The sequence below is a fragment of the Helianthus annuus genome, chromosome 10 (assembly GCF_002127325.2).
Source record: "Helianthus annuus cultivar XRQ/B chromosome 10, HanXRQr2.0-SUNRISE, whole genome shotgun sequence".
NCBI classification, from domain to species: domain Eukaryota; kingdom Viridiplantae; phylum Streptophyta; class Magnoliopsida; order Asterales; family Asteraceae; genus Helianthus; species Helianthus annuus.
This window is the reverse complement of record NC_035442.2, coordinates 76,154,161-76,177,599: the sequence shown is the minus strand read 5'-3', so window position 1 is coordinate 76,177,599 and position 23,439 is coordinate 76,154,161. Positions and strand designations below refer to the sequence as shown.

At 45.2% G+C, this 23,439-nt stretch overlaps 2 protein-coding genes across 2 annotated transcripts; both read left to right on the top strand.

Annotated features, from left to right (window-relative positions):
* The first annotated feature begins 1,472 nt into the window (after positions 1 to 1,472).
* On the top strand, positions 1,473 to 2,651 carry LOC110884846 (universal stress protein PHOS32). The gene is made up of 4 exons (XM_022132551.2): positions 1,473 to 1,814; positions 1,880 to 1,989; positions 2,128 to 2,246; positions 2,347 to 2,651. Exons 1-4 carry the CDS (start codon positions 1,640 to 1,642, stop codon positions 2,438 to 2,440), a joined length of 498 nt encoding a protein of 165 aa, XP_021988243.1. The 5' UTR covers positions 1,473 to 1,639; the 3' UTR covers positions 2,441 to 2,651.
* A 3,280-nt stretch (positions 2,652 to 5,931) lies between these two features.
* Positions 5,932 to 6,306, top strand: LOC110881478. Its single transcript, XM_022129720.1, has one exon. The coding sequence runs from the start codon at positions 5,932 to 5,934 to the stop codon at positions 6,304 to 6,306; it is 375 nt and encodes a 124-aa protein (XP_021985412.1).
* Positions 6,307 to 23,439: the final 17,133 nt, after the last annotated feature.

The following is a 23,439-nucleotide window of genomic DNA, read 5'->3' as shown; positions in this document are numbered from 1 at the left end:
TCAAAGTTGAAGGTATAAAAGTTGTGAGTTTAAATTATAAAAGATGAAAAGTTTTGGGTTAAAAGTAAAAAAATCAAATAGTTTTGAGTTGAAAGTATTTTATCAAATACTTGTGAATTAAAAGTAAAAAATTCAACTTTTTTTTAAAAACCCCCTAAGCCTTAAATACAACACTAATATGCTTAAAAGTGTTGTTAATTTATAGTGTTTAAATTAAATTAAATATTTATATCTAGAACAATATATTTTATTGTATTACCCGCTTAGTAATTAAATCTTGACCATTGGATTATATCATGGCTATAATACTTGAGGGCTATTTGGCTAAGGCTAGAGGGTATGGGGTTCGTCCCCACCCCCGTCGAGGACCGGCGACGCCGGCAAACCATCCCCCCCGGTCCCCGTCCTATCCGTCCTGCTCAAGACGTTGGCGACGGTCCGTTTTTGGTGGGCCCCCTTCATGTTGCTCAAGACTGTTAAAAAAAATAAATAAATAAATTCGGAATCGGATTAAGTTGTGGGTTGAATCGGAGTTGCAGCTTTATGTTGTTGAAAGAACGAAGGTGAAGAAGAATTATTGTTTGTGTTTTATTGAATCAGAAGCTTCTTGGAAGCCCACTCTCACTCATCCGTTTTTGGTGGGCCCCCCTTGTTTCCTTGAAAACCCCATTTTTTTAAGTAGAAGATTTAAAAAAATAAAAGAAGATTTAAGTAGAAGATTTAAAAATAGAAGTTTATTTGTTAAATGTTAAAAAAAAGGTAGAAGATTTAAAAAAAAAATAAAAAAATATAAAAGTGGTGGGGTAGGATCATCTAGGACCATCCTTCATACCCTCTTGTTTTGTGGGATGGACAATCATTGGAAGGACTATGACGTGGCGCCTACGTGGCGGATCATCCTCCCTTGGAGGACCATCACCATACCCTCTAGCCTAAGACCTCCGTAGTGGGGCGTTTTTTTTTAAATATTAAAAAAAAGGCCTAAAAACGCCCCCAAACCATTACATAGGGCTTTTTTTTAATTCAAAAAAAGCCCCCTTGGCGTGGTTTTAAAAACGCCTTGCCCCCTTCTCCTTGTCCAATCATCTTTCATCTCCTTTTTTTATTATCCAATAAGATTTTTATGTGTTTTTTCTTTATTTTATTTGCCCTAATAATGCCTCATCCCCACTACACCTATTTTAGAAAACGTCCAATAATGCCCCTTTGCTAACTGGACCACCACATGGCGTAAAATGCCCTAAGATGAGAGCATTATCTTACCCTTCCACTACACATGGTCTAAGCTTTTTGAAATAACTTATTGATTTATTGGCTCTTTGAAAAGTTATAAGCTCTAGATGATGTTTGGCAATGAGCTTATACGTGAGGGAAAAAAATGACTTTTACAAAAAATCATCCCATACTAACTTTTTAAAAAAATGAATAACTTAATAAGTTGTTTCAAAAGCTTAGCCTTTTCAATATCATATTATACTAATAAAAACAAGATGCGTTATTAGCTGTCACAGATAAGGATAAGATGATGCGTAACCCGGTGGGTCATCGTGTTCCGGACCAGGTCCAAGTTCCCGTACGCCACTTTATATCTATGTGAAAAAATAAAAAAGATCTAGTTGTGGTTAGGTTAAGGTTAAAGATGGTGAAGGATCGGAAGGTTGGTGTAGCAATGGATTTCTCAAAGAGCAGCAAATCAGCCCTGAAATGGGCGATGGATAACTTAGCTGATAAGGGTGATACGTTCTACATCATCCATGTTAAACCTCACTCTGCTGATGAGTCCCGGAATCAACTGTGGGATGCTACTGGTTCTCGTAAGTTGTAATCTCTTGGTTTCAGTTAAGTTTTTTCTTGTCTGATTTTGATGATCTGATGATAGCGTTGATTCCACTGGTGGAGTTTCGGGAGCCGGAAGTGATGGCCAAGTATGATGTCAAAATGGATGTTGAAGTTCTGGACACGCTTGATACAGGAGCAAGGCAAAAAGAGGTCTCATAAACAAAATTCATTACTAAATAAACCGAGTCAACTCAGCTTGGCTTGCTTTGCTTTGCTTTGTCTCGGTTCTAGTACTAACTTTACCAATAGCCCTGCTGGTTAGCTCCTTATGTGTTGGTTGGTTTTCAGATTCATGTGGTGGCAAAATTGTATTGGGGAGATGCAAGAGAGAAACTGATGGAAGCCATTGAAGATCTGAAACTAGATTCTTTGGTTATGGGTAGCAGAGGACTCAGCGGTATCAAGAGGTACGTATGTAATTCTTGTTACTGGTTTGGTTTATTTTCTTCTTCAAATTGTATATTCTATCTAGTAGTTATTAAAATGTTTGGTTAATTAATATTGAAGGATAATATTGGGGAGCGTGACAGATTATGTGATGACAGCTGCACCATGTGCCGTGACAATTGTCAAGGATCCCGACACATTCAACAAGCACTGAATTTGTTTTGTTTTGTTGTCTTGTGGTGTGATTGCTTTCGGGTTTCATCCCCTACTACTACTTACTACTGCATCAAATCATGGTTTGCTAGCCTGCCTAATAAATTATCATCGTGGATGTGTGATGCTTTTTTATTATTTCCAACTTCAAGGGATTGTGCCAATTTTTATTTTTATCTTACTTTAAATAAATTTCTAGGCCGTATTTATAACTATGATTTTAGAAACGCTATTTATCTGATTAGGGTAAATTGCATTTTACGTCCGTTAAGTTTGAGTAAAATTGGAGATGATGTTCTTTAACTAACAATATTACAGTGAATGTCCTTTATGTTAAAGTTTCTCACATTTGGTGTCCTTTTTTACTTAACCTAGTTAATTTTTCTGTTAACTCTTAACATGTGCCACTCACATGAGGGCATAATGGCCGTTTTCGCTTAATAAATAAAACAAAAACAAAAAAAATTGTCTGTGAAACTTGGAGAGGAAGATATTTTAATTAAAAATGACCATTGTACCTTTACGTGAGTGGGCATGTTAAGAATTAACACAAAAAGTTAACTGGGTTAGAGCAAAAGGACAACTCATGATGAGAAATTGTAACATAAAGAAAATCCAGTGTAATTTCGTTAGTTAAACTGTTAAAGGACAGCGTCTGCAATTTTGCTCAAACTTAAAGGACGTAAAATGCAGTTTACCCTTATGATTATAAAGAAAGTTGAATACAAGACTCAAGAACACAGATTGCCAGTACTTTCCCACAATCTAACTTTAAACTTACACGGTTAAGATTGTTGTATTCTTCTTGTTTACCAAGTATCATTTATTATGATTATAAGTTAAATACGAGACTCAAGAACACTAATTACAACTCTCCCAAAATCTAACCCTAGAACTTGCAACGTAAAGAGAATGTACAATATGACGTATAGAGAATGTACAATGTGACATAAAAAAAGCAAGTGTTTTTTAATTAATTAATAAATTTTAAAATTAATAATTAGGTAATGATAGGTAGGGGCTTTATGACTATGGGCTCTAGTGATATAACGCCCCATAAAGCCCCTGTGTGACGTGGCACGACACGTGTCGCATAACGCCTCACAAGGGGCTTTATGACTACGGATGGCCTAAGAGAATCTCCTCTAAAATTTGTGCAAATGGCCGACTGAACAAGTCGAGAGCACTCCTCATTAAACTCAGATGAAGCAATATATATTTCGCGTTGTGTGTATTAGTTAGACACATTTTTACACTGTGTATCAAACAACACGTTACAACTTTTTAAATAAATATTATTTTCTAACAAAATAATACGATACTCATGTTAGAGTCAATACAATTCTCGATTTTATGCTTTGAATTTTTCAAATATAATAAAGCAAACAAATGTTATTGTGCTTTAATAAACCTATGGACCTAATATTTGAAAGAAAAAAAAACGATTATAATGAAGGTGCATTGTGGAGAAAATGTTAAAGGCGTGGATCTGGTCCCTACGACGAGCGGTATTGGAAGGTGAGTAGTAATTTTTTCAAAAATTTAGCCCTCAGGTCTTCCCACGTAGTTATGGAATTCAGGGACAGAGTGTCAAGCCATGTGGCAACTCGACCAATGAGCAAGAATGGGAAGAGACGTAAATAAACCGTCTCAGGAGTAGCATGATGAATATTGAATGTGGTGCAGATACGGCTAAAGCGCGTAATATGACCTGGTGCGTCCTTGTCATCTAGTCCGTTAAATTGAGTAGTGTTCGAGATGGTGGTCATAGCAAGATATGGAATCTGCCACTTTTGAGTGGAAGCGATCGACCCCCTGTGAAATCAGCGCTGGTGGATGGTTTGCCGAGCTGGCTGGTTTCCCATGTCAAAAGTAAGAGGTGGAACGGGAATGTGAACCTTTTTGTCGTTGAATTTACTCACGCGCTCTTTGTGCTTGGACAGACGCTCGTGAAGGTCTTACTCGGACTCTAAAGAAGTTGTTGTGTTGGGTGATCCTTATGAACGAGTATGTGAAACGCACTATAAGAGAAAACCACACAATAATACTGACGAGGTATGACCCGCATCGGCTAACCTGACCCGGTCATTACCTATTATTTTATTATAAACGAATAATTATAAACGGTTATTCTAGAATATTCCATCTTCGCATGGAAGGTTACACAACCAAATCTCTAACTTTTTGGGAAGACCATGCGAATCCCTAACTTATCAGAGCCCATCCTAAGTTAAGGGAAACCCTAATAGTAAACTATAAATAGAGGTAAACATCTAAGGTATAGATCCATCTACTCCATACTATTTCTCTCTCTATACACATTCTTTTACTCCCGAAACCGAGACTTATTCTCACGCCGGAGGGTGGTTACAGGAATAACCCCATTCCTGTAACGAGTCCTAACGGTGTTCTGTTTTGCAGTTAAGCTGTTCGGATCGCCAGGTATTGAAGTCCTTGTTGGATACTACCGTGAAGATTAGTGTTTCTTCATTGGCGCCATCCGTGGGACCAGATCAGTAGCAACAACAAGACCGAACCCCAATGGCAAGCGATCAGAACATAGCAACAATACCGAGTCAGGCGATGTTAACTGGCAATTCGTTGGAAGAAACAAACCCCGCTGTCTCCACGCCGGTCTCACCGATTGTAACCAGGTCACTCGACCTGGAGTTTGAGGCAGAAGGACCCCCACCAGGTTTTGCCGATACCGTCGCTGCTTCTTCTGGGACAAGAGCAACAGATTTATTTCCGTACACTCCTTTATAGCTCCAATCAGATGGACCAATCACAACGGGCATAAACATCTTTGCCTCAACTGTAACCTCCAATGCACAGACCATACGTCACAGCACTGCGCCGGTTATCACATCTGCTAGCCCTAGCACCATTATATCGCAGAGCGGCACACCCTTCTACTATCAGCCTTCAGTTACTTACGCCATGCCACCCCTGTATTCGGCGGCGCTTACAGCGGCGTTGTCCACGCCGCCTCATCAGCCTGTGGTCATGCCCGCGGGAATCATGAATGCTCCGGTGACCCCGGGAAATCAGGCTTACTTTCCCGGATATTACTTCGCACCCCCATACGGGTACTTGCCTCCATATAATACGCCAATGTATGCTCCTCAGGGAGGACCACAAGGGTATTCTCAACAGCCGCCATATGCAGCGTCTATGCCGCCTTGGTGGGCTCTTCCAGCATCCTAACCAGTCTACAGTCAGACCCCTCCCTCGGCGGAACCTTTATATGATAGAGGAAATGCATCTAGACCACGTTTCTCCCAAGGAGGTGGGCCAAGCTCAACAGTCAGCGTTACTCCAATCCCACTTACCGTAACCCAGGGTGTCAGCCAGGGCGGGATAACCCCTCCTGTGCAACCCATCAACGTGGAGGAAGAAGAACTAACCAGGCCATATAAACCAGTAGATGCTACCTTCAAATCCAAATTCACTCGAAGGATAGCGGAAGCCCCCATCAAGGAGAAGCCCAAGATGCCCCAGACGGTAGGCAAGTACGATGGGTTAGGTGATCCAGACGATCATCTCAACCTATTCAAAAGTGCAGGAGAAGTAGCCTGTTGGCCCATGCCCCTTTGGTGCAAGATGTTTGTCCAAACTCTGGTAGGCGCAGCTCGTGTTTGGTGGGACAGCCTGCCTACGGGGGAAATTGACAGTTTCGAAGATCTAGAGGCAAAGTTCATCTTGCAATTCAGCCAGCAACGCAGACACACAAAAGATCGGAATGAGCTTCTCCACATCCACCGGCGAGACAACGAAACGGTGGAGAATTTCATCGTTAGGTTCAATAAGGAAAGCCTGGCAATTCCAGGCATTACAAACGATCTTGCATGTGGAGCTTTCCTATAAAGAGTAAACGACGATAAGTTGTTAAGGACACTTCATGGAAGGGATGGCGTACCTCCCACCATTGACGAAATACTAAGGATCACTAAAGTATACGTCATACAAGAAAAGGCCGTGGCCGCCAGTCATGCAGCCAACAGAAAAAAAGAGGCCATGAGAAACCAAGAAGAAAGAGAACAACGAGGGGCTAAAGGTAAGGGCAGAGGAGACAGATACCACAGGAATGATAGGACGGATTCGCGGTATGATAGACCCAAAAACACCTATTCAAGGAATGATTCCACTAAACCGCGATCCGACTATCCCAACTTGAGCAAAACGCCCGCAGAGATCTTGGCCTCGGAAAACCTCAAGTTTAATCCTCCAAAGCCGCTGAAAGACAATCCTAACAAAGACACAAGCAAATATTGTGAATATCATAAGGGAAGCGGCCATGACACGAATGATTGCTTTCAGTTAACAAAGCAGATTGAATATTTCGTGAAAGCGGGCAAATTGGCACACTTAGTGAGAGACATCAAGCAGGGCCCGCCCGCCGTCAAGGAAGAGAATGATAAGGCGGCGGGAAAAAGACCGCGAGAACTTAATATGGTACACGCCGACAAGGGAAAAGGGGCAAAGCGGAGTTTCTCCACGCTCGAACTGGATGTTAGCAACCATGACTATTGAACCTCGCATGGAAGATTTACACCTCACTACGGATGCCCTGATCATATCCGCTGCAGTCGGGGATTACTGCATGAGAAGAATCCTGGTAGATACCGGGAGTTCAGAAGACATTATCTATGAGCATTGCTTCAATAGAATGCAGCCGGAAGACAGAAAGCTGCTTGAGTCGGTGCACGCCCCCATCAAAGGTTTTACAGGAGAAAAGGTGGACCCGATTGGTCAGATTACCTTTCCAGTTACATTTGGACAAGAACCCAGAGAAAGAACCATACTCCTAACTTTCCTCGTGGTACGCGCTGAGTCATACCACAATGTGATCATTGGAAGGTTCACTCTGGGAAAATTGGACGCGATAGTTTCTACGGCGCGAGGTTTTATGAAGTTCCCTACCCCACGGGGTGTTGCAACAATATTTCGTGACAAGATAGGAGAGGTATTAAACACCAAAAGATGTCGCCAAGGCCCCACCGGAGCCATTGGTCCAGAAAGATGGGTATTAAGCACACGTCATCCGGATCAGACAGTCACAATTGGGGACAGCCTCTCTCCCGAGGTTAAAAACGATTTGAAACAACTGTTGAGAAGGAATGTCGATATCTTCGCCTTTGAACATTCTGACATGACAGGAATACCCCGCGATAAGGCAGAGCACAAGCTAGCAACGCTCCCGGGCATTAAGCCAGTCGCACAGGGTAAGCGTAGTATGGCTCCAGATCGAAAGGCAGCAGTTGTTAGAGAGGTACGAAAATTGGTGGAAGCTGGAATCCTCGGAGAAACACAATACCATACTTGGGTATCCAACCCGGTGATGGTAAAAAAGCCCGATGGAACTTGGCGAATGTGCATTGATTTCAAAGATTTAAATAAAGAATGCCCCAAAGACGCGTACCCACTACCTGAAATTGACTTCAAGGTTGATTCCCTGGTCCCTTACAGGTATAAGTGCTTCTTAGACGCTTATAAAGGGTATCACCAGATTAATATGTCCAAAGAAGATGAAGAAAAAACGGCGTTTCACACTTATGTGGGCATCTTTTGTTACACAAAGATGCCTTTCGGCCTACGAAATGCCGGGGCTACCTATCAGCGACTCATGGACAAAGCTTTCGAAACACAAATTAGCAGAAATTTGGAAGTATACGTTGATGATCTTGTGATCAAAAGTAGGGAAGAGAAACAAATGCTAGAAGACATTGAGGATGTGACACCCCAGGAAAATCAGTGAACAATACAGTTTACCTAGCTTCCTCAGTGAGTGCATACCAAATTTCGGGACGAAATTTCCAATTAGTTGGGGATAATGTGACAACTCGAACTTTAGACCTATCGTTGTGTAACATACGTGAACGTGTTATGATTTTACAAACTTTGGTGCTAATGAATGTTATGATGTTATGTGCATTATGTGTGTATGTTATGTCTTGCACGAGCCCAAACCACACACACTAAAACCCGATCCACAAGGCTAACCGGTCACACAAGCCCGTTTGGGCCACACTTTGAAATCGGACTCCATTTGGTAACCGAGTTGGGCTCGGCCCACTCCCCCACTCGCAACACAAAACCGGGACTAGGGGTTTGTTTTACTACTTTTGCAAAACACCACACACACAAACCCTAGGCGATTTCCTCCCCTTCTCTCGTGTGCTTGGAACCGACGGCAAGAACATCTCCATTCGGATTGTCCTCTTCTCCTTCCCTAATCCGGTTAGTGTGGTTGTGATTTGTATTGTTAGATAGCATGTTGTTTATACGTGTTTTCATGGTCATTCGGATAGTTGTTGTTGATGTGTGATGATAATAATCTTGTTAATCGGTTAGATAGTCATGAAATCGGAATTGTATGATGTTGATTAATCCATGGTTATGTGCTATGATTCGGGTTGTGGTTTGTCGTATATGTTCTTGAATGCATGATCTAGTAATTGGTTATCATATATTGTTTCGGGTGTTAGAATTGATAAGCTACGGGATGGTTATGTTTCAAGGATTAATCTAATTGAATGTTAAAAGATATGGTTCATATGCACAGTTACTGATGTATTACTGGTTCGATGTTCTTGAATTGTTATGAATATGCATGAAATCCGAATTAACTGTTGATTGATCGAAATTGTGAAACTGTCCAAGGTGTTAGCTGAAATCACGGAGTTTAATTGGCTAGAATTATGGAAACCAGTTACACACACGGTTGCGACTCGGATTGCGAGTCGGAACCCCACTCGAGACCACAAACAGCACAAGCCGAGACCATGGTTGCGAGTCCCGTTGCGACTCGTAACCGGACCATGACGAACCGAGATCACCATTGCGACTCGTAACCAGCTGTTGCGACTCGTAATCCGGTTGCGACTCGAGATCGCCGGTTGCGACTCGAGACGAGTTAATGCACGTACACTGTTTGGGCCTTCACTGTCACGGGACCAATCAATTGGGCCCAACGATTGGATTTGTGGACTGTTTGCTATTGGACTAGTGTGCGTTTACTATTTGGGGTGAATGTTAATTGGGCCGGGTTATGTTGGGCCAAGATTAACACGCATAAGTGTGCTCTTGACTGCTAGTTGGACTGCTTATCTGTTGGGCCGATTACTTGGACTCGTTACATGATTTGAATTGCTGATACGTGTACATGTTTGCCATGAATATACGTGCTATATACGAACCTGACTTGTATAATAACCATGATAGGACGTGGTTGACCATTTGCTAGCTTAACTGTACTTTTTGTGTATCTGCCGAGCAAACCAAGGTGAGTTCACACAGCCAAGGCATGGGATTCCCGGGTTGGGAATTGGGTTGGATATGTTATTGTTAAAAGAGTTACTCGTACTTACGCATTCTCTAGACTATAGACCATCGTCCTCAGGTTAGTCAGGACACGTTACGTAAAGCCTACGTAACCCAGTATTTGCCATTTGTCTCCCGGGTCGGGAGGACACGTTACGTAAAGCCTACGTAACCCAATACCATCCACTGGCTTCCAGGTCGGAAGGCCACGCTGCGTAAAGCCTACGTAGCCCCCACGCGTACCATGTCCTCGGGGAAGGGCACGTCACGTAAAGCCTACGTGACCCTGTACGTATTCCTGTTCTCAGTAAAGAAGAACACATGGTCGGAAGTTAGTCTAGTAAGTACCGTTAATGAGAAGCCCTCATTAGCCAGGATAAACATGGGAAGCCCCCATCAGTAATATGAACACAAGGTTCGGGAAGCCCCCACCTTTAGTACACACTAGTATGGGAAGCCCCCACTAGCTATACTTATGCATTATGTTATGAACTTACTTTCTGTGAACTCGCTCAACTAGTTTGTTGATTATTTGTTGCATGCCTTGCAGGACCTTAGGTATACATGGAGCTTGCATCAGAGGAGAAGCGGGTCGTTGTGGACAAGGAAACGTGAATGCTTATTAAACGCTTTTATATTCACACATTGATACTTATGTTTTGGGTTTTACATTTAATGCTTCCGCTACACATACAACGTTTGGTTTTGGACATCAGTCGTATCTACTATTATTATTAAATGCTATGTTTGATATGATTGATGGCTCGATCCTGGTCATGTCACGCTCCCAAGCGGTGGTACTCCGCGGGTGAATGTTGGGGGTGTGACAGATTGGTATCAGAGCCATTGGTTATAGAGAACTTGGTTTTAATATGGGAAAACGTTTTTATTAAAACCGGACTATAACCAGTACAGTGCTCTCAGCGATCCACAACGACGCTTCGCTCCACGTGCAAGACTCGACATCCTAGGTAATAAGGTTATGACTATTGCCTGTTTGCTAGAACTGTTTAGAACTTTGCTCGCATTACGCTTAGATACACATGCTTTGATTTCATGAGAACACCTATATGCCTACACTTTTCTGTCATCGCCCTACTCGCGAACCACTCTCATATTCGTTACTTTTTACTATGAAGATCATGTCTGGACGAATCAACATGACACAAGCCCAGCTAGAGGCTCTCGTTCAAGCTCAAGTTGCTGCGGCAGTTGCAGCAGCTCAAGCAGGTAGTATATCCTGCAGTATAGGCACACACTAGGATCTTTAGATCCTACATTAACTCTCGTATTTAACTTCGTCCTATTCGTACACAATAGGTCAACCAGCGCAGCATGTTTGCACTTTTAAGAACTTCATGGACTGTCGTCCAAACTCTTTCAGTGGCACAGAGGGGGCAGTGGGACTCCTCCATTGGTTTGAAAAGCTAGAATCAGTATTCGAAATGTGCGAGTGCCCTGAGGCTCGCAAGGTCAAGTTTGCCACCGGCACCTTGGAGGGAATAGCACTGACTTGGTGGAACGCCCAAGTTCAGATCTTAGGGTTGGCAGCTGCTAACGCCACCCCATGGAACGATTTCAAGGAACTCATCAAGCGTGAGTACTGCACGCGTGAAGACATTCACAAGCTGGAAGACGAGCTGTATAACCTGAAAATGGTTGGATCAGAAATCGAAGCGTATACTAAACGGTCGAATGAGCTGGCCGTTCTGTGTCCTACTATGGTGGACCCTCCATACAAGCGCATTGAGTTGTATCTCAAGGGATTGGCGCCAGAAATTCAGAGCCACGTGACGTCGGCTAACCTCGAAAACATCCAGGAAATCCAGCGTCTCGCTCACCGTATCACCGATCAGGCAGTGGATCAGACTAAACTGCCCAAGCGTGTTAATGCTACTGCTAACGTCACCACCTCAGTTACTCCTGCTACATCTGGTGACAGTAAAAGAAAATGGGATGGAGATTCCAGCAGAGGCTCAGCATCCGTTCAGTCTCAAGCTCAGCAACAGAAGACTGACCATTACCAGAGTCCTAGTCAGCAATCCTCTGGTAGTCACAGACAGAGGAGATATCAGGGTAGTCAACCTAGGTGCCACAACTGCAACAGGCATCACCATGGCCCATGTAACAAGGGTCGTTGTCAAAGGTGTCTTAAGATGGGTCACGAGGCCAAAGACTGTAGGAGTCCACGGCCTGCGAATCAGAATCAGCAGCCTCAGCAACCCGCTCCACAGAACCAGCAGCCACAGCGTGGAAACCGGGGATGTTTCCAGTGTGGGGCTGAAGGTCACTTCAAACGCGATTGCCCTCAGTTGAACCAGAACCGCAACAACAACAATAACAATCAGGGCAACGGGAATAACAACAACGGGGGAAACAACAACGGCAACGAAGCTCGTGGTCGTGCATTCGTGCTAGGTCGAGGTGACGCAGTGAACGATCCCAACGTGGTTATGGGTAAGTTTCTCCTCGACAATATTTACGTTACTGTTTTATTTGATTCGGGTGCGGATACAAGCTATATGTCTGTGAAAATGTGTCCACTGCTAAAACGTGCACCAACACTTTTACCCACCAAACATGTAGTAGAGTTAGCTAACGGTAAAAGTCTAGAAGCCACGCACGTAGTTCAGGGTTGTAATCTTATCCTAGCTGGTCAAGCCTTCTCTATTGATCTCATTCCCATAGTTTTGGGTAGCTTCGACGTCGTGATTGGGATGGATTGGTTATCCCAACACCAGGCAGAAATCTTATGCAGCGAGAAGGTTATTCGCATTCCTCGTTCTGGTCAGGAACCTCTAGAAGTTCAAGGCGACAAGAGTGGTGCTGTGGTTGGCATCATCTCCTTATTGAAGGCACAGAAATGCTTACGAAAGGGGCACACTGCCATTCTGGCACTCGTTACAGACGCATCAGCAAAGGAAAAGAAATTGGAGGACATTCCAATTGTACGCGATTACCCTCAGGTGTTTCCTGAAGACTTACCTGGCTTACCGCCTCACCGTCAGGTCGAATTTCAGATCGAGCTCGCTCCAGGAGCAGCACCCATAGCTCGTGCACCATATCGTCTAGCTCCATCAGAATTGGAGGAACTGTCAAAACAGCTGCAAGAACTTTTGGAAAAGGGTTTCATTCGTCCAAGCTCTTCGCCTTGGGGAGCTCCAGTACTCTTCGTGAAAAAGAAAGACGGTACGTTCAGGATGTGCATCGACTACCGTGAACTCAACAAGGTGACGGTGAAGAACCGTTATCCTCTTCCGCGCATCGACGACTTATTCGACCAGTTGCAAGGGTCGTGCTACTATTCGAAGATAGACTTGAGGTCTGGGTATCATCAGCTGAGAGTCCGGGATGAGGACGTCTCCAAGACAGCCTTCAGAACTCGTTACGGCCACTACGAGTTTCTTGTCATGCCGTTCGGGTTAACGAACGCGCCTGCCGTATTTATGGACCTTATGAACAGGGTGTGCAAACCCTATCTTGACAAGTTCGTCATTGTATTCATCGACGACATTCTGATTTACTCCAAGAGTCAGGAGGAACACGAGCAGCATCTTCGCCTGATATTGGAACTCCTTCGGAAGGAACAGTTGTACGCCAAACTTTCTAAATGCGACTTCTGGCTTCGTGAAGTCCACTTCTTAGGCCATGTGGTAAACAGGGATGGGATCCATGTCGATCCATCCAAGGTAGATTCGATCAGAAACTGGCCTGCACCGCGTACGCCAACGGAAATACGTCAATTCTTGGGTTTGGCGGGTTACTACAGACGGTTTATTAAAGATTTTTCGAAGATTGCTCAGCCGCTTACGCTACTGACACAGAAGGGTGTTACCTATCGCTGGGGAGAACCCCAGGAGACTGCTTTTCAGCACTTAAAGGATAGACTTTGCAGCGCACCTATCCTCTCATTGCCAGAGGGCACAGATGACTTCGTGGTATATTGTGATGCATCCATTCGGGGACTTGGATGTGTGTTAATGCAGCGCGACAAGGTTATCGCTTACGCCTCTCGTCAACTAAAGATTCATGAACGGAACTACACGACGCACGATTTAGAGCTGGGAGCTGTTGTTTTTGCGCTTAAGATATGGCGACACTACCTGTACGGTACCAGGTGCACGATTTACACCGATCACAGGAGTCTCGAGCATATCCTTAAGCAGAAGGATTTGAACATGCGTCAACGAAGATGGGTCGAGTTACTTAACGATTACGAATGCGCTATCAAGTATCATCCAGGCAAGGCCAATGTTGTGGCTGACGCCCTCAGTCGGAAAGACACTCTACCACGGCGCGTGCGAGCGCTACAGCTTACGATTCAGTCTAGCCTTCCTGCACAGATACGAGATGCTCAGGTAGAAGCACTGAAGCCCGAAAACGTCAAGGCTGAAGCCTTACGCGGCTCACGACAGCAAATGGAACAGAAGGCAGACGGCGCCTACTATGTAACGGGGCGTATTTGGGTCCCACTTTATGGCGGTCTACGCGAACTTGTAATGGATGAAGCTCACAAGTCTCGCTACTCGGTACATCCAGGGTCGGATAAAATGTACCACGACATCAGCACTACTTATTGGTGGCCTAGTATGAAGGCCCACATCGCTACGTACGTTGGAAAATGCTTGACCTGTGCGAGAGTCAAGGTTGAATATCAGAAACCAGCTGGCCTACTGCAACAGCCTAAGATACCTCAGTGGAAATGGGAAGAAATTTCCATGGATTTCGTTACAGGCCTACCTAGATCCCAGCGTGGGAACGATACGATATGGGTGATCGTGGATCGACTCACCAAGTCTGCACACTTCCTGCCGATTAAGGAAACGGACAAGTTCTCCACACTCGCAGACGTCTATCTTAAAGAAGTTGTTTCGAGGCACGGGGTGCCCACGTCCATCATTTCGGATCGCGACGCACGATTCACGTCAGAGCTTTGGCAAGCGATGCATAAATCTTTTGGCTCACGGTTAGACATGAGCACAGCATATCACCCTCAGACGGATGGGCAGTCTGAGCGAACGATTCAAACTCTTGAAGACATGCTTAGGGCATGCGTTATAGATTTCGGCAACGGCTGGGAAAAGCATCTCCCTTTGGTGGAGTTCTCGTATAATAATAGTTATCACACCAGCATTCAAGCCGCTCCATTCGAGGCATTGTACGGGCGTAAATGCCGGTCACCCCTCTGCTGGGCAGAGGTGGGGGATAGTCAGATTACGGGTCCAGAGATTGTAGTGGACGCCACAGAAAAGATTACACAAATAAGACAACGCATGGCGGCAGCACGCGACCGTCAGAAAGCCTACGCGGACAAGCGTAGAAAGCCATTGGAATTTGAGGTCGGGGACCGGGTTTTATTGAAAGTCTCACCCTGGAAGGGTGTGGTTCGTTTTGGCAAACGGGGCAAACTAAATCCGCGGTACGTCGGACCATTCGAAATCATAGAAAAGATTGGCAAAGTAGCATACAAGTTGAACCTACCAGCTGAACTCGGGGCAGTTCACAATGTCTTTCATGTATCGAACTTAAAGAAGTGCCTATCAGATGAAAACCTCATCATTCCTTTTAAGGAACTCACTATCGACGAGCGGTTGCAGTTCGTCGAGGAACCAGTAGAAATCACGGACCGGGATGTGAAGGTCCTCAAACACAAGAGAATCCCTCTTGTACGAGTTTGTTGGAACTCCAAACGTGGTCCAGAGTACACCTGGGAACGCGAAGACAGGATGACAGAAAAGTACCCCCAGTTATTCGGGAACAAGGCAACCACTACTGAGGCTGAAGCTACTACTTCGGAATTTCGGGACGAAATTCCAGATCAACGGGGGGAGGATGTGACACCCCAGGAAAATCAGTGAACAATACAGTTTACCTAGCTTCCTCAGTGAGTGCATACCAAATTTCGGGACGAAATTTCCAATTAGTTGGGGATAATGTGACAACTCGAACTTTAGACCTATCGTTGTGTAACATACGTGAACGTGTTATGATTTTACAAACTTTGGTGCTAATGAATGTTATGATGTTATGTGCATTATGTGTGTATGTTATGTCTTGCACGAGCCCAAACCACACACACTAAAACCCGATCCACAAGGCTAACCGGTCACACAAGCCCGTTTGGGCCACACTTTGAAATCGGACTCCATTTGGTAACCGAGTTGGGCTCGGCCCACTCCCCCACTCGCAACACAAAACCGGGACTAGGGGTTTGTTTTACTACTTTTGCAAAACACCACACACACAAACCCTAGGCGATTTCCTCCCCTTCTCTCGTGTGCTTGGAACCGACGGCAAGAACATCTCCATTCGGATTGTCCTCTTCTCCTTCCCTAATCCGGTTAGTGTGGTTGTGATTTGTATTGTTAGATAGCATGTTGTTTATACGTGTTTTCATGGTCATTCGGATAGTTGTTGATGATGTGTGATGATAATAATCTTGTTAATCGGTTAGATAGTCATGAAATCGGAATTGTATGATGTTGATTAATCCATGGTTATGTGCTATGATTCGGGTTGTGGTTTGTCGTATATGTTCTTGAATGCATGATCTAGTAATCGGTTATCATATATTGTTTCGGGTGTTAGAATTGATAAGCTACGGGATGGTTATGTTTCAAGGATTAATCTAATTGAATGTTAAAAGATATGGTTCATATGCACAGTTACTGATGTATTACTGGTTCGATGTTCTTGAATTGTTATGAATATGCATGAAATATGAATTAACTGTTGATTGATCGAAATTGTGAAACTGTCCAAGGTGTTAGCTGAAATCACGGAGTTTAATTGGCTAGAATTATGGAAACCAGTTACACACACGGTTGCGACTCGGATTGCGAGTCGGAACCCCACTCGAGACCACAAACAGCACAAGCCGAGACCATGGTTGCGAGTCCCGTTGCGACACGTAACCGGACCATGACGAACCGAGATCACCATTGCGATTCGTAACCAGCTGTTGCGACTCGTAATCCGGTTGCGACTCGAGATCGCCGGTTGCGACTCGAGACGAGTTAATGCACGTACACTGTTTGGGCCTTCACTGTCACGGGCCCAATCAATTGGGCCCAACGATTGGATTTGTGGACTGTTTGCTATTGGACTAGTGTGCGTTTACTATTTGGGGTGAATGTTAATTGGGCCGGGTTATGTTGGGCCAAGATTAACACGCATAAGTGTGCTCTTGACTGCTAGTTGGACTGCTTATCTGTTGGGCCGATTACTTGGACTCGTTACATGATTTGAATTGCTGATACGTGTACATGTTTGCCATGAATATACGTGCTATATACGAACCTGACTTGTATAATAACCATGATAGGACGTGGTTGACCATTTGCTAGCTTAACTGTACTTTTTGTGTATCTGCCGAGCAAACCAAGGTGAGTTCACACAGCCAAGGCATGGGATTCCCGGGTTGGGAATTGGGTTGGATATGTTATTGTTAAAAGAGTTACTCGTACTTACGCATTCTCTAGACTATAGACCATCGTCCACAGGTTAGTCAGGACACGTTACGTAAAGCCTACGTAACCCAGTATTTGCCATTTGTCTCCCGGGTCGGGAGGACACGTTACGTAAAGCCTACGTAACCCAATACCATCCACTGGCTTCCAGGTCGGAAGGCCACGCTGCGTAAAGCCTACGTAGCCCCCACGCGTACCATGTCCTCGGGGAAGGGCACGTCACGTAAAGCCTACGTGACCCTGTACGTATTCCTGTTCTCAGTAAAGAAGAACACATGGTCGGAAGTTAGTCTAGTAAGTACCGTTAATGAGAAGCCCTCATTAGCCAGGATAAACATGGGAAGCCCCCATCAGTAATATGAACACAAGGTTTGGGAAGCCCCCACCTTTAGTACACACTAGTATGGGAAGCCCCCACTAGCTATACTTATGCATTATGTTATGAACTTACTTTCTGTGAACTCGCTCAACTAGTTTGTTGATTATTTGCTGCATGCCTTGCAGGACCTTAGGTATACATGGAGCTTGCATCAGAGGAGAAGCGGGTCGTTGTGGACAAGGAAACGTGAATGCTTATTAAACGCTTTTATATTCACACATTGATACTTATGTTTTGGGTTTTACATTTAATGCTTCCGCTACACATACAACGTTTGGTTTTGGACATCAGTCGTATCTACTATTATTATTAAATGCTATGTTTGATATGATTGATGGCTCGATCCTGGTCATGTCACGCTCCCAAGCGGTGGTACTCCGCGGGTGAATGTTGGGGGTGTGACAGAGGAAACTTTCCAAAAACTTAGAGAGTACAACATCAAACTCAATCCCAAGAAATGCTCTTTCGGGGTAGAAGAAGGGAAGTTCTTAGGAGTGATTGTCACCTGGGACGGTCGCCATAACGCGGATGCCCTCTCCAAGAACTTTGAAAGAAGTACAAGCATTAAATGGGCGTTTAGTGGCGATCAACAGATTCCTAGCAAGGCACGCTGAAAAATCTTTGCCATTTATTAAGACGTTGAAAGATTGCCTCAACAAAAAGAATTTCAAATGGACCGGTGAAGCGGAAGAAGCCTTGCAAGACATGAAACGTTTCATAGAAAGATTACCCATGCTGACAGCGCCACGGCCTAATGAAGTGCTCAAAATGTATTTGGCAGCAGCCCACAATGCGGTAAGCGCGGTACTCATGGTGGAAAGAGATAGGAAGCAGACACCCGTATATTACATTAGCCGAGTATTAGCGGGACCCGAAACACGGTACCCGACCCTGGAAAAACTGGTCCTAGCACTAGTTCACGCCACCCGGCGACTAAGAAGATATTTTCAAGCACACTGCGTACAGGTCTTGACGAATTATCCGCTACAGCAAATTTTGCACAAGCCAGAGATCTCAGAAAGATTGGCCAAATGGGCAATTGAACTAGGCGCCTTGGATATTGAATACCGAAAACGAACAGCAGTCAAAAGGGCAGGTAATCGCCGACTTCCTAGCTGAAATCCCTGAAGGAGAAACTATAGTGGATCCCGCCATCCGAGACATCCAGGAATCCAGCACTGCACGGCAGGCCTGGAAACTGTACACCGACGGGTCATCAAGCGGAAAAGCGTCCCGGGCTGGTTTAATGTTAATAAGCCCAGACGAGATAAGGCTGATGTACGCCTTACGTTTTGATTTTGAATGTTCCAACAACGAAGCAGAATATGAAGCACTACTCGCAGGTTTAAGAATGGCGCAATCTATGGGAGCTATAAGGGTTGATGCATATGTTGATTCGTTACTGGTCAACATTCAAGCAAACGAAACATACAAGGCCAAAGATGAATCAATGGCAAAATACCTGGCGAAAACGAAGGAACTCATGGCTTCCTTTGATAACGTCACACTCAACCACGTCCATAGAGGCAAAAACCAGATAGAGGATGCTCTCAGCAAACTCGCAACCTCAGGCATGGAAAAAGAAGTCAGAGTTGAGACGCTACAGGCACCCTCAATCGAACCACTGAATGTTTCCGCCGTCACAACGGAAGAGCCGTGCTGGTACACCCCAGTGCTGAAATTCCTCATCAATGGGGAATTACCTCCCACTAGGGGCGAAGCACAGAAGGTACAAACAAAGGCATTGCAATACGAAGTTAATAACGGCGTCCTGTATCGAAAGTCATACTTGGGACCACTTTTGCGGTGTGTCTCTCCAACAGAAGCAAAGTATTTGATCAGCGAGATTCATGCAGGTCTATGTGGTATTCATGCCGGACCCCGGGCGGTAGTGGCCAAAATCCATAATGCCGGGTACTATTGGCCCGGAATGCACGAAGACGCCGTAGTAGAACTCAGAAAGTGTCGTAATTGCCAAAAATTTGCTCCCCAAACACTCAGGCCCAAGAACAACTTAATACCGGTTACAGCAGCATGGCCTTTTCAAAAATGGGCCGTGGATATTGTTGGACCTTTCCCACCCGCTCCCGGAAAGCTAAAATACTTAATCGTGGCGATTGATTACTTTACCAAGTGGGTGGAAGCCAAGCCTTTGGCTAAAATCACGGCAGATAACGCCAAAAAGTTCCTTTAGGAACACATAGTATGCCGATTTGGATTGCCGCCATATCTGGTGAGTGGCAATGGAACACAGTTTACGGACAAAGTTTTTCAAGAATGGTGCGCCGACCTCTAAATCCAGCAAATCTTCACATCAGTAGCGCACCCCCAAGGAAACGGCCAGGTAGAGCGGGCGAATAGAAGCTTGCTGGATGGTATAAAAAGAAGATTAGGATGTGAGGGAAGCTCCTAGGTGGAAGAACTGCCAAATGTCCTCTGGGCACACCGAACAATGCCTAAGACAAGCAATAATGAAACCCCTTTCAGCCTAACCTACGGCGCGGAAGCAATGATACCCGCGGAAGCGGGATTGCCGTCACTACGCCGCCTCACCACAGGCGATGACAATGATAGGCTCTTAAGGGAAGGCCTAGACCTACTAGAAGAAAGGCGAGAAGCAGCCGCCATCAGCGAAGCAAAATACAAGAAGTCATTAGAAAGGTACTACAACAAACGCGTGGCCAAGCATACTTTCAAAGAAGGTGATTACGTCATGCGCGACAATGAAGCAAGTAGGGCGGAACCCCAAGGCAAACTGGGACCCAATTGGGAAGGCCCCTACGTCATTCAAGAAGATCTGGGCAAAGGGGCCTATCGCCTGTCCAGACTAGACGGTACCACCGTGCCGCGTAGTTGGAACATACCCAACTGAGAAAATGTTATTTGTAGTGCCTTGCTCCTAACAGCAAGAGTAGACTTTTCTTTGGCAAAGAAATGTAATCCATCCACAGCGATGTCACTTCGTTTCATTTAAGTTTAATAAAAGTTATTTACCTTTGGTTTTCATCATTACTTAACAATATAAATTACCATCGCATTATAACTGCACATAACGGTAAATCACAAAAAGTACCCTTAAACACGAAATATTTTCAAACACACAAGTCATGGGGTCAATACATACAGCACAGACAGCGGGTATCTTGTTAATAGATACGTTAACCGCTACAAAAAGATAGGCATTTTGATAATACATGCATACGAACTATCTTAAACAAACCAAGTACTTGTCCCTGTTGCTAAAACCCAACACATGGGAACCAAAAAGAACATGTTCTAACACCTACTTGTGGGAACAGGTCGCCATCACCTCTGCAGGGGTATGCAGCACCGTACCACCACTAACCAACACAGGAGGATCAACGGCCAAGTCACCGGTCGATCCCCCTATCACCAGTGGAGCTACTATACCCGGATCATCCACCGGATTCTTCATGGAACAACCACCGCGACGACGTTCGTACACCAAGCGGCAACGTTGAACATGATCAACTGGTATAAGCTCCATCAGGACGTCAGCTGATAGTAATGCTACATCAGGATCAGCTGGTTGAGGATCTTCATAAACGACACTTTTACATGCTCAATTCGCCTGGGCTGTGACAGCATGAGGAGGCGGCCCTCTCCTCCGAAGCATCGACCTCGTTACTGGAGTTTGCAATTGAACCAGGCCGTCAGCGGCGTCCAAACGCCGGAAGATATCGGAAAGCCTTTGTCTATAACTTTTTCGACTCATCCTGTCAAGTTACCAAATCAGGAAAAGCAAAACCAATTTATAGAAGGGTAAAAAGTTAAATCTTGACAGTGATGACGATAGTAGCATTAATGAAAAATAATCATTACACGTCACATAGCCACATTTCAGAAAAACGGCGGCGTCAGCAATCATGACATTAGCATTAAAACGTCTGACAAATCATGCAGATATTTTCACAAAACCCAAGTCAAACATTGTCATTACGAAAGTTACAAGGAAGTACAATACATGCCAAACAAAATAAAAATACTTATTCTTCCTCAGACTCCTCTGCAGGGTCCAGCAGCAAGCGCAGCGACTCTATGGCATCCTCGTTCATTCTATCCATTAAATCCTCATACGAGGATAGCGGTTCAGTGTATGCTGCCTCGAGGGCGTTAGACATGTCACTTTGAAATTTACCCTTTGCTGTGTGGAAGTCAGGAGTAATCTTTTCTAGCTGTTGGCACTCCAAGTAGCCCTTATAAACGCCATCATGATGACCAGACTGATATGCAGCGGCGGACAGGCGATCTATCAAAGCTGTAAAAGGGGGCGATTGTCGGAGATACTCAATCGCCCCCACCAAGCCATTACATATCAGCCAATTCCTATCGTGCCGCATAGCCACCAGTTGGCTAGTCAAGTCATCCACTTTGGCACTTGACTGCTCCAGGGCACTTTCCACCTCCTTCAGGCGGGCGGTAGAGGACTTGGTAAGCGCGTTGTTTTGGGAAACAAGGGAGTCGCAGTGGTTATGAAGTTCTTTAAGCTTCTCTTCTCGCTCCTCCAGCTCCGCTTGTTGCGACCGGGCTTTGGCATGGGAGGCCTCTACCTCCGCAGTCAACCCCTGGTACCGCTCCTGCACCTGAGACACAAAATCAGTGTCAATTTGGAACTTTTCCAACCGAGCAGACATTTCAGATCTCACCTTTTAAGCTTCAGCAATGGCCTTACGCTCTAACTCTTCTTGCACACTCTTAGCCTGAGCAAGAACCCGGTCTTTCTCCGCTATATCGCGGGCCCACATTATTCGCTCCTCGGCAAGGTGGGCGGTCACCCTTTTCAAATCATCCTCGGCCTTGTTCTTCTCCGACAAAAACCTCGCTTCTCTTAACCCGGCGGCCTGGAGTTGAGTCTCCAAGCGGTACTTGTCATCTTTCGGTTCTTGGATAGTAGCCCGCGCCTGGTGGAGTTGGGTGTTATCATGCATCCACCTGCGCCGGATCTCCGCTAACCTCCGTGGTTGACTGACGGAATCTGCCATAATGGAGTTCATCAAATTTTCGTTGTTCAAACCTTCAACATATGCCACTTCAGCTGGGGGATAAGCCCGCTCAATCCAGTGTTGAATCACTGGGGGGAAGATTAGCCTAGAAGACTCGGCAATTTTCCATAGGGGCTGGAAGCGCTTATCCCGGGCATTGGAATCCCGGTTGATAGTGGGCACGTAGAGGTCATCAACCAGGAGGGCACCATCGTCAGCAATACCACTGCTAGACCCTCCAGCGTCATTGGCAGCGGCGCCCCCGGCACTAGTCGCCTCTTGGACAACGGGCACGGCGGGCACCTCCTTGTCGGCAACAGAAAAAATACTCAGGGGTGAATCAAACAAAGAGGAAGGAGCGACGCTGGAAGTCAGCGGTGTGGAAACTGGGCTAGCTGTTACAGTCACAGCGGCGGTAAGTGTAGGCGGAGGCGTGGTACAGCTAATGGCGGCAGTAACGCTGGCCTGAGGTATAAGCTCTGTAACGCTACTAATGCTAGAACTGGGAAGCACTACTCCCACCGATGGCAAAGGGGTGGGTGTAACATTTTCAGTTTGAGCCCCGCTAGGAGTACCTACATACAAAGCGGCAAAGTTCAGTAACACGAAGCTCATAATTTATAATCACACTTGAAGACAATAAGTACATACCAAGCGGCAGGGCATCGGCAGCTTGCACAGCCTCAAACGCGGTCAGAGTAGGAGCAACAAACGTTTTCCGTTTTTTCGACACATGAATAGGGCTCGCCATGGTATCGCTAGTGGAGACATCACCCCCAGTGGACATTGCCCCACCAGCGGAAGACATGGCCGCACCAGCCGCCAT

What these genes read in the sequence shown, in the direction of transcription:
- LOC110884846 (XM_022132551.2), top strand. Translation starts at nt 1,640, where the DNA reads ATGGTGAAGGATCGGAAGGTTGGTGTAGCAATGGATTTCTCAAAGAGC. An exon ending in GTGGGATGCTACTGGTTCTC is followed by an intron (nt 1,815 to 1,879) that starts GTAAGTTGTAAT and finishes ATCTGATGATAG; the next exon opens with CGTTGATTCCACTGGTGGAG. An exon ending in GGACTCAGCGGTATCAAGAG is followed by an intron (nt 2,247 to 2,346) that starts GTACGTATGTAA and finishes TTAATATTGAAG; the next exon opens with GATAATATTGGGGAGCGTGA.
- LOC110881478 (XM_022129720.1), top strand. Translation starts at nt 5,932, where the DNA reads ATGCCCCAGACGGTAGGCAAGTACGATGGGTTAGGTGATCCAGACGAT.